The 12,030-nt window shown below is 36.4% G+C and overlaps 1 protein-coding gene across 4 annotated transcripts in view; it reads left to right on the top strand.

The window, feature by feature from the left end:
* The window catches only part of LOC140635925 (membrane cofactor protein-like), a 31,759-nt gene that overhangs the window by 1,015 nt on the left and 18,714 nt on the right, over nt 1-12,030 (top strand). For 3 of the 4 annotated variants that reach the window (XM_072831229.1, XM_072831231.1, XM_072831230.1), the window contains exons 2-5: nt 4,055-4,234; nt 4,561-4,660; nt 7,862-7,947; nt 8,840-9,037. In XM_072831229.1, the coding sequence (XP_072687330.1) occupies nt 4,055-4,234; nt 4,561-4,660; nt 7,862-7,947; nt 8,840-9,037 (564 nt within the window). Of the gene's footprint in view, nt 1-90; nt 237-4,054; nt 4,235-4,560; nt 4,661-7,861; nt 7,948-8,839; nt 9,038-12,030 lie in introns of those variants that run through there. The other variant, XM_072831232.1, reaches the window with a different exon arrangement.

Here is a 12,030-nt window from a genome sequence, read left to right as displayed (position 1 = left end):
GTGCCCACAATACTCTCCTCTTGCTTGTTACTGGTGGGTAGGGGCCGGTGGCAATAAAAAGAAAGCAAAAAGAAAAAGAAAAGTTTTTGAAAAGGATCAAGTTGAGGTTAGCCATGGAGCTAACAATGAAGGAGACCATGAATATTGTTTGGAGGAGAGGAAATACAATGAATAGGGTGACAATTGGAAGGTCACAGATACTTAGGAATGCGGAAAAGGAAGTTGCAGGTTCACAGGTAAAATCAGGATAGGTATGAAATTAGAGAAAGCCCAAATGAGGCTTCATTATGTCGGGCAAGGAAGTAATGGGAATAGAATACACATGTCCATTTTGAAGCAGCTCCCACGCCCAGAAGCAGGTTTGTAAGCAGACAGTGTTGTGCCTGGAGGCTCGCCATCTCCAAGGCACTCAGTTGCCAGCTGCGTGAGATCGCAGAAGGGAACATTTGTCCAGTTCGGGACCAGTCCTACTCTTCCAGAAGGAGTCTCTGCCTCGGTGGACAAAACCCACCATCTCCTGTTGTGAGTGGTGTCTTTAGGTCTTTCCTTTCTCTCTAATGAAGAAGCCAAGATCCCTAAGTGCTTGCTTACAGGGCAGTTTCTTGGTCTCCTTTCTCTGCAGATTATAAAGCAGAGAGATCAGTCCTTAACTGGCCAATTGCTAGGTTACCAGAATACTGGGAGATAGGCAACAGAAGAAATTGCATGGCCAGATCTTTCTCCAGTGCGTGAAACTTAAAGATGATTATTTTCAATATTAGATGCATCTCAGTGTATTCTTCAGCATGGTGTTCTGTTTGACTGCGGTGGCCCTTTGATCACCAGATGTTTTGCCTAGCCCCTCCAAGGGACATCCTGTGCTTGGTGTTAGGGCTGCATGTGTGAATGGAGTCAGCCAGGGGGACTATTAAACACAAAAACTTGTGATAGTGACTGAAAGATCCATGCTGCGGACAGTCCAAGAGGAGGGGACTGGGCACTGCCTCCCGGGGAAGTGGAAAATGCTTGCTAGAGGAGCAGCTGACTGGGTTCAGTGTTAAGAAGTCAGGGGTTGAGCAGGAGCCACAGCTGAGCAGGAAGGAAGGGTGTTCAGAGCAGAGGGAGCAGTGTGATTGATCAGAGGCTTGGACATATGACATGGCTGGGGCATTCGATGACTGCAGAGCTACCCGGTGTGGCAGCAGGAGGACAAGGGAGGCAAGAGAGAGCCCGAGGACTAGATCACAGAGCCAAACACTGTGAAGAGCAACAGGATAGTCAGCAATGAACAATCACCATCATTAAAATTCAGACATGACGTTATTATCTGTTCTTTCAGGGCACCTTGAGCCGTTTTGTTTGACTTAACACATAGCGAATCGAAACCAGGGTTGCTTTAATTTTTCCAGACTCAGTAGAAGACCATGTCTTGAGGACTACATCGCTAAGTGTGTTGGTGGAAGCACGGGAGGGTTTCAGATGAGTGTGGTGGGAAGCACTGTTGCCTAGTTGCTGGGGATGTTGTCTTGGACAAATTACTTAAGCTGCTGTGCCTTAGTTTGCTCATCTTACAGAGGGGGAAATAGTATCCTATTCATAGGATGAGTATGAAGTTAGTTAAATTGCCCTTAAAATAATGGTACACAGGTAGTGCTGAAGGTTCGCTATTGCTAAAATTATAATATGACCACTGTTGTTTTAAGAAAGAAGATGTAGAATCTTTGGTTACCGTACTTGGGGGAAAAAATCCCCATTATTTGGAGTTCTCCTTTGATAATGTTAAATACTGTTTGTAATAATAGCAGAAATGGATATTGAGTCCATGATAAAACAAGAAAACATAAATATTTTGACATGAGGGAAATCAAATACTCTGATAAAGGGAAAGAGCTGTCATTCAACCAATGAAAAAGTTTGAGGAGAGGCATAAAACAACAAAGACAAAAATGATGATTTGGTGATTTCTCTGGAAGACATTGGCTGAGCAGAAAAGAATTTGAGTTTTTGTCTAAGAAGATCTGCTAACTGCACTCATTCAGCTGTGGCGCTGGGCATTACACGTGCAGTGATATGTCATACGTGGTCCTCAGAAGGTAACAGTCTCAGAGGGAGTACAAACAATAACGACTTAGGCTATGAGGCATTCTGTGGAAGAAGTAAATGGAACATCGTGAGGACACGTCAGCTAGTTTTTTGATAAGAGATGTCAAGAGCCACAAGAAGTGGCATGTCACTGAAACTGAAAGATGAGTGGGGTGGGAGGAATGTGGGATCTCTGGTCAAAGCTGAAGTTAAATGATGCAGGGAGATCTGGAGTGTTGATGTAGTTTAGGCAATTGAATGGACACTGTAAGGAATCGAATAGGGCTTGAGAATATTATGCAAGAGTGAGCAGAGCCCTGATAGGGACAGGCTTTACAAGACAGCTAGCCATGATAAGTAAGGAGCCCTTAGGCATTGTCATGAGGGCATTAGGGAAGTCATCAAAAGGTATCTGACTTGGAAGAGTTTTGGTCACTGTCATATCAATGTGACTCTGGCATCAATGTGAAACATGAAATGAATGAAAGGTGGCAAGGTAGGTAAGGGGGCCTGTTCAGAAACGCTGATAGCACTCTAGAGAAGAAATGGCAGTGGTGTGAACTTGAAGCAAAGGTAGAATTAGAGCGGTAGATCAGACATTCGAGCTGTGAAGACCATCTGTTATGTTTGCTGAGCATGTGTGAAAACTATCTATCTTGTTTGCTGGGCAAGGGGTCACACTCTGGTTTCATTATGTTATTTGAGAGAGCATGACATTTTCCAAGTGGAGCATGTGTGGCTAGAACCAAACCCAATTCCTGGTACACAGCAAAGCCATTTACAGAGACATCTGTAAGGATGTCTTACATCCTTACAGGAAAGTTTGAGAGGCAATCAATGGAGGAGACAGGAGAGTAAGCCTGAAATTATCCTCTCCAAAGGGGGAGAGAACAAATTTTGTTTTGTTTTGTTTTTAATAATCATAGGGGTTAGGTTATATACATGTTGATGAAAATGGCAGGGTCTTATCCATGAGGTAGATGGAGCATGTACCTTAGTGACATATACGCATACATCCCATGTTCCCTTTGAAGTGGATGCTCAGCATCAGAAGGAGGCAAAATTTAGCCCCTGACCTCAGGAAATTATCTTAGGACAGGAGCAGAGGCTATGGTCCTGTGCTGAAAGCCTGTATAACCTGCTTTGGGTCTTAGACTCCTTATATCTGGTAAAGAATGCACAACCTTGCTTATTCATGGAATAGAGCCATATCCGCTTACCTTGATTCCAGGCTTCTGCAGAGACAGCTCATCAGTTTGTTGATAGGTCTGAAAAGATACAATATCTGATTAGGGAGACATAGTTCTATGTTAAAAAAAAAATGGGGGGGGGAGATATAACTTTCTGGTAGTATTAACCTCATTAACCTTATGGGGTATAGTTTCAGGGAGGCAATTGAATATGGACTAATCACTTGTTACTCTAATATTTCTGAAGCCTCCACTGGGTACAGAGTGCAGTAGAAAAAGATGACCTATGATCTCTGACCTCTAGGAACTTGCCTTCTGTGAGGAGACTGAGCCCAAAGTAACAAATTATCGTTGTTTTTTTCAGACTATGGAATAGTCATTGGAGCAGAGTGCTATGGCCTACAGAAGGCTTCTTAGAGGCAAGGCGAGTTTTGAAATGAATTTAGGAAAAAAATGGGGAAGGTTGCATACCTATATATATTTTTAAGACTATAAACATTGGGGTTTTTTTTTGTCTCTTCAATCTATCATTGCAAGAAAATTCAACTTATTCCCCATCAAATAAAAAGCTATTAGGCTGTTATTTAAGGCAAGGGACATCCTCCACGACTCCCACCACCTGGGTAAAAGCATCTAAGAATTAATAAAATCTTGCCAAGGGTCTTTCCATTTATGCTGTATTACCTACCTACTGCCAGACCACAGTCCTTGGCTGGTGAATGAAGTAAATACTTACATATTTTTAAAAAATACATAAAATAAAACATTAACATTTTCTCATTTTCTTATTATCTTATCCTTAGATGCCTGTGGTGAACCACCAAAATATGACTCTATGACGCTGAAGAGTATCCTTAAAAACTATTATGCAGTTGGGGAGAAAATATTTTATAAGTGTAATCCAGGGTACTACATTACGTTTCCTGTCTCGACTTATTGTGAGAAGAATCACTCATGGTTCCCTATCCCAGAAGGTTGTTCAAGTAAGTGAACAAAAAAGTGTGTGTGTGTGTGTGTGTGTGTGTTTGCTTTCTCTGGAGACTTTTATAAATTTTATAGCAAGATTTTTTCTCATGTGAAAATTGGTTTCAGATAGCAGTACTCTTTCCAGTATTTGAGAAATCCGTAGGGGATCTTTTTCTTGGTGATTGTTTATCTGGTTAAATGTGAATTTTAAGTTTGTGCACCAGTTAGTTATAGAGAATAATATTGCATTAATTGCAGAGAGTAGTGCAAAATTTTGATTTTGATTTAAATCTGTTTTGAAATCAGTGTTAAAAAAACACAAATTTTAAAATTTTTATTTTAGAGAAAGAATGTAATTATCCAAGACTCAAAAATGGTGAATTCATTTTCCCAAATTTCACCTCGGGATTTAATGATCAAGTTCACTTTCATTGTGATGAGGGGTAAGTTGCTCCTTAGAGGAAATAAGGTAAATGTTACTAATTCCATTTTTTTGTTTTGTTTCTCAAGCTTTCCCAGAAAGTGGATTTTATTTGCTTTCTATGTGACAAGTCACACTTATTGCCATACAACCCTTGGGCTTTTTATAGAGACTGAAAAGATGCCTAAGTAATTCAGAGAAATTTATATTGAAGGAAAGCAAAATTGTCTAATACTTACTATATCTAATAATAAGTTTATTGTAAGCATCAAAATGTAGTAATCACAGCAATTTAATTATTGACAAAGTGCACCCTATTTAAAATGCCAACTCTCACATTTGAAGGAAGACTCACAGAAATACTGTCTTCATTTCCTTACTTGTATTGTCTGGTTATTCTGTGCATTACTGTGAACTGGGTACTAAAGTCTCCAACTAGCAGGAACGACTATTATGTAGAAATGTGTATCTCTTTATTCAATTCTGTCAGTTTTTGCCTCATATGTTTTGATGGTCTGTCATCAGGTGGCATAAATGTTTACAGCTGTTAAGTCTTCTCACTGTGTGAACCCTTTATTAATATATAATGTATTTTGCCTCTTGTAATATCTTGATTTAAAGTCTATTTGGTCTGATATAAAAGTATAGTCAACCTTACTCTCTTTTGATTACTATTTGCTGAAATATCTTCTTTAGTTCATTTACTTTCAACCTGTTTTTGTCTTTGGATCTTAAGCAAGTATATAGTTGGGTCATGTGTTTTCATCCATTCTACCAATCTCTGTCTTTTTTAAAAATTTTATTTATTTATTTATTCATGCGATATATATAGAGAGAGAGAGGCAGAGACACAGGCAGAGAGAGAAGCAGGCTCCATGCAGAGAGCCCGACATGGGACTCAATTCCAGGTCCCCAGGATCACACCCCGAGCCAAAAGCAGACGCTCAACCACTGAGCCCCCAGGTGTCCCTCCTCTTGTGTATATTCTATGACTGTTTTCTATGTGGTTATCTTGGGGATTATATTTAACATCCTGAAATTATAACACTCTAATTTGAATTTGTAGCAGTTTAATTTCATAACATACAAAAACTCTGCTCCTTTATAACTCCATCCCCACTCCATTTGGTTGTTTATTACACAAAGTTACATCTTTATACATCGTGTGTCCCAAAACATAAACTAATAGTTCTTTAAATTAGTCCTTTAAGTTATGTAGAAAGCAAGATTTGGAGTTAAAAACTGAAGTTACAGTAATACTGTTTTATATTTCTTTTTTTTTCTTTCAATGTATCAGTCTTAAGTTATAAAGAAAACAAAAAATTGCAATCATAAGCCATTGTTACAATAATATAAACTGTTATAATTGCTCATGTATTTACCTTTAGTGAGATATTTATTTCTCCATATGGCTCAATATACTTTCTCATATCTTTTCACTTCATCTTGCAGGACTCCCTTGAGCATTTCTTATTGCTTGCAGGGGATATGTAGTGGTCACTAACTCTTTCAGCTTTTGTTTATTTATAAAGTCTTAGTTTTCTCTTCACTTTTGAAAGATAGCTTTGCTAAATAGATGATTATTGGTTGATGGTTTTTTTTCTTCTTGCACTTTTTTGAGTATACTCTCCCAGTGTCTTCTGGCCTCCAAAGCTTCTGATAAGAAATCTGTTGATATTATTATTGAGGATCCCCCCTTGTTTGATGATGACTCTCTTCTCTCTTCCTACTTTTGAGATTCTCTCTTTGTTCAATGTTTTGGTTTTTAATGTCTGGCTCCTGAGAGGGGAAAAAGTGAAAAATGAAGTGAGGAACAAAGAGCACTGGATGTTTAAATGCCCTGGAAGTCACTTCAGACAGTTAGAAAGGGACTTACGAGAGTCAGGGTAGGTATGATGAGAGTGGCTGCCCACTTCTTTGACTGTTTCTCTGTGATTAGAAGCAGAATTCAATGATAACAGCACGGATCCTCAATGTCTGGAGGACAGGGTCCCTTTTGCCCCTCCCCCCCTTACTCCTAAAACTGCTTCTAAGCTGCTCCAGGAACAAATACACAGCTGCCTGCAGTGGGTTGGAGATGCGTACCTGACACTGTGTTAAGATGATAGTGACTGAAATCAATGCAATTCACCTGTCCAAGTCTTTCCTTAGAAATTACAAGCCATTAACAGACTCTGGAGTTCCAAAATAACTCCATCAGGCAGATTCTGTCCTTGCAGTTGTTGTCTGGTTGGGGAAATAGATTCTTAGTACTTCCTACTCTGCCATTTTACCAGAATCCTCTCCTAAATACCATTGTGTAGAAAAAAGGCAACTGGATCAATATATAAACAGTTTCACCAACTATTTTTTTACCTTGACCAAGTAAAAATATTGGAACATCTAGTTGGTAGTTATATAGAGAGAGCTCGTTAAGCAGTTTGAGGGGTACCAAACACTTAAGACATATTCTCTTCTCAAAGAAGTTGTAGCCTTGTTAAGAAACACAGTATATACAGAGAGGTGTCAAAGCAAAATAATAAATGAGAAGTAGCGAATAAATGGAATTATTCATGATTACTACAGTAGGAGTCTAGCAGGAGAAGAGAGTATACCATGAACTTAAAACCCAAGAGAAAATTTCATTGAGTAAGATTCCTGAGCTAGACCCAGAAAAATATTCTTACCTACAAAATATTAACAAGAGCTAAAATTTAGCTAGCACTCACTATGTGTCAGGTGCTAGTCTAATTTAATCATTTAAACAGTCCCATGAAGTATGCAGTGTTATCCCCTTTTCATAAATGAGGACGCTGAGTAATAGGACCATTTAGGGACTTGCTTGAGCTCAAATACAAAGTGATTCATGGAGCTGGGGCTCAGATCCAGACAGGCAAGCTCTAGGGCCTAATCTCTCTACTTGGTTGTTGATTTTACTGAGAAGAATGGTGTGAACATAAGCATAGAAATGAATGTGTAGTGTGATCGCTAGAGATAGCAAAGAGACCAGACTGACAGGTATATGGCAGATTTATTTAGACATCTTTGCTTTTGGTCAATGAGTACTCAAAATGTAGAAACTCTAATTAATTGTAGATATGGTTAGCACTTTCACTATATAATGTTATTTAAGAAACTTCTCCCTCAAACTATTGTTGTGTAGTAAAGCAACAGTATTAAAATTTTCATTTTTATGTGCATCTTGTTAACTAACAGAGAAAATATAAAGTTTTTCTTTTCTCAGTTATCACTTAGAAGGAGAAGCAATTTTGACTTGCAACCTTCAAGGAGATGAGGTGTATTGGAGTGATGAATTCCCACAATGTGAAAGTAAGTAAATTTTCATTTTAGAATTTAGATCTGCAAGCCTCAATCTTTTAGGCCTCAGATCCCCTTTAAGCTTTTAAGTTGACAAAGATCCCAAAGAGCTTTTCTTTATGTGGGCTGTGTTTATTGATATTCATCATATTGGAATAAAAAAATGAGAAGTTTTAAAAATTATCATTCATTCATGTTTAGGAATAGTAAGCTCAATACATGTTAACATATGCAACACATTTTTATGAAAAATAAATCTTCCATAGCAAATACTGAAAGTAGTCCCATTGTTTTACATTTTTGCAAATCTCTTGAATATCTGGCTTAAAGAAGGATATCTGAATTCAGTCTCTTGTGAAATCACACAATTTGTAGCCTTGGAAAATTTCATGGTTATGTTCATAAGGATGAAAGTGAAGAAAGACAATATCTTGGTATTATTGTGAATCACTCATTTAGCAAATGGGTATATATATATGTTAAATACAAATTGATGTATTTAAATATTTCAAGAATTTCTCAGCTATCAGTAAATTTTATTTTTAATTACAAGCATATTAATTTAGCATATTTATTAATTATTTAATAAATTTAGCATATTTAATTTTCTCATTAAATTTTCAGTACCTTTAATAATGACTAAAACAAAACTTAGCATGGCCTTATAAAGTAATAATAAGTATTTTATGTAGGTATTCAAGAAAATGAACTTTGTTTTAAAAATTCATTTGTGTATGGTTTGAATTTGGGAATAATACATTTTCTCATAGAAACCTAAATAGATATTAGATTCACAGCTAGCCTATAGAAATTATGTTAATGAATTACTGAAGGTAGCTCATAGGACTTTATAAGGCTCTCTTAACACCTTTCCTTTATTTCTTCTCTTAATTTCCTTTATAAGAGATTTACTGTCAACCACCTGCAAAAATAAAAAATGGAAAACACACCAATAGCCACAGAACTATTTTTGAATATAATGAATTAATTACTTTTAGTTGTAATCGTTTAAAAGGATCAGATCAATATTCCCTTGTTGGAGAAAGAGAACTTACTTGTATTGAGAAAAACAAGTGGAGTAGTCGCCCTCCTCAGTGTAAAGGTAATGATATTTCCATTTATTTCTTTCTTCATTTGTAAATTGTAAATTTGGAAACATTTTGTAAATAGTTTTATCTGTAAGTAAACAAAATAGTCATCTGTGCCTCCTCCTGGTAAATTGACTTCCAATGTAGGTTAATACAGGTCGAGTGAAATCAGTTCCAATTATAGAGTTTCCTGCTCCTCATCTCAAATGTTCTCAGCATTCTAGTTCACATGGTGGACTGTGTATATGCATGAGTTGGGAATTTTTTTGCTTGAAGGAACCCAAAAATTCAACACATACTGGGTTAAAAATAAGAAAATTTTTTTCTTATAAGATATGAGAGTTCTGGCTACAGAGTAAATTGTAAAAGAGTAACCATCTCACTGCCAAGAGATAAGCTCTGGACAAAACATATTTTAAAAACAATGTTTAAGGGATCCCTGGGTGGCGCAGTGGTTTAGCGCCTGCCTTTGGCCCAGGACGCGATCCTGGAGACCCGAGATTGAGTCCCACGTCGGGCTCCCGGTGCAGGAGCCTGCTTCTCCCTTTGCCTGTGTCTCTGCCTCTCTCTCTCTCACTGTGTGCCTATCATCAATAAATAAAAATTAAAAAAATAAATAAATAAAAACCATGTTTAAGACACTGGAGAGTGATCGAAATCAAGGAGGCACTAGAGGGATTTTACTCTTGGAAGAAAGGAACCACTGAATAACAGCAAAATATTTATTCTTTTCAAGTGCACATGGAACATTCTGTAAAACGAGCAAGATAATTTTTAACAAATTTCAAAAAACTGAAATTTTTCAGAATACATTTGTTTATTGCAATGGAATGAAGGTAGAAATCAAGACAGATAACCCAGAAAATCTTCAAATATTTGATAATTATGCAAGACACTTCTTTTTTTACTTTTTATTTTTATTTTTTTTGCAAGACACTTCTAAGCAACCTATGAATCAAAGAAGAATTCATAAGAGAATTTAGAAAGTGTTTTGAATTGAATAAATATGAAAACATGGCATATCAAAATTTGTTACAACAAAAACATTGCTTTGAGGAAAATTCATAACATGAAATAGTTATGATAGAAAAAAAGAAGTCTTAATAATCTGTGCTTCTAAAAAGAAGAGCAGATTAAACTCAAAACAAAGAGACAGAGGGACACCTGGGTGGCTCAATGGTTGAGTATCTACCTTTGGCTCAGGTTATGATCAGGGTCCTGGGATCGATTCCTGCATCAGGCTCCCTGCAGGGAGCCTGCTTTCCCTCTACCTATGTCTCTGCCTCTCTCTCTCTGTGACTTTCATGAATAAATAAATAAAATCTTTAAAAAGCAAACAAACAAGGAGACAGAAGGAGATAATATCAATAGAAATAAGTCAATGAAATTGAAAAGAGAAAATTAATGAAACCAACACCTGGTTCTTGGAGATAATAAGATATGTAACGATGTAGCCAGACTGAAAGAAAAAGAGAGGATACTTTATCAGTATCAAGAATGAAAAAGAGGACAACACTAAATATCCTACAGATGTTTAAGGGATAATAGGGGAATATTATGAAAACAACTGTGCCTATAAATTTGACAACGTATATATGAAATAGGCAAATTCCTTGGAAGATACAAAATACCAACCAAAGCTCACTCAGATATACATAACCTGAATAGTCATCATCTTTTTTTTTTAAGTAAACTCTGTGCCCAATGTGGGGCTTGAATTCACAACCCCACGATCAACAGTCACATACTTTACCCACTAATCCAGCCAGGCACCCCTGAATAGTCTTATATCTATTAAAGAAATAGAATGTTTAGTTAAATACCTTCCCACAATGAGAACTGCAGGCCCAGATGGCCTCCATAGAAAGTTCTAACAAACATTTCAGAAATAAAAAATAGTATGTCTATGCAAACTCTTCAAGACATATAAGAAAAGAGAATACTTCTCAACTCCTTTCATGAGAACAGCATTATCCTTATGACAAAACCAGACAAAAACTTTGCAAGAAAATTACAAACAATATCTTTAATGAACACAGAATCAAAACTTCTCAACATAATATTGACAAAGCAAATCCTGCCTTATATAACAATAATAATACATCATAGCAGAGTAATATTTATTTCATAAATGCAAGAATTCAAATGTAAAAATTAATCAGTGTAATTTACTAGATCAAGACACTGGATAAGAAAAAAATGTGACTTTCTTAATAGATGTTTAAAAAAAGCACTTGACAGAATTGATCTTTTTTGGGATAAAATTTCTCAACAAGCTAGGAATGGAAAGGAAGCAACTATCTCATCATAAAAGGCATCAACAAATCTCAGAGCTAACGTTATACTTAATTCCCTAAGTGTAAATAAGACTAATTTTCCCCAAGGTAGGAAAAAGAGGAGGAAGTCCATTCTCACCACTCTATCCAGCATTGTATGGGATGTCCTAGCTACTACAAGGCAAGAGAGAGAATTAGGCATACGTGTTGGAAAATAAGAAAGTAAGTCTCTGTTTCCTTATGACTTGATTATGTAGAAGATTCCAAGGACCTAAGTTTTAACAAGGTTGCAAAATATAAGATCAACGTACAGAAGACAGTTATATGTCTGTATAATAGCAATAAACCATTAGAAATATAAATTTTAAGAAGTATTTACAGTAGCTCCAAAACATAAAATACTTGAGTATAAATCTAACAATATATATGTAATATTTTAATGCTAAAATATACTAAACACTACTAAAGGAAATTAAACCTTAATAAATGAAGGGATATACATTAGTTATGGTTTAGAAGATTCAATATAATAGTTCTCTGTAATTTATCTAAATTCAGCAAAATCCCAATAAAAATCCCAGCAGAACTTTTTGTATAAACCAAACTGACTCTACAATTTATATGGAAAGACAAAATAACTAGAATAGTGAAAACAATTTTGACAAAAATTAGTGGATTCACTCTACCTGATATTAAAACTATATAAAGGATACTTAAGGCATATAATCAAG

This window comes from Canis lupus, chromosome 6, assembly GCF_048164855.1.
Source record: "Canis lupus baileyi chromosome 6, mCanLup2.hap1, whole genome shotgun sequence".
Classification (NCBI taxonomy): Eukaryota; Metazoa; Chordata; class Mammalia; order Carnivora; family Canidae; genus Canis; species Canis lupus.
Note: the sequence above shows the minus strand (reverse complement) of the source record. Positions and strands in the feature narration are given on the sequence as shown.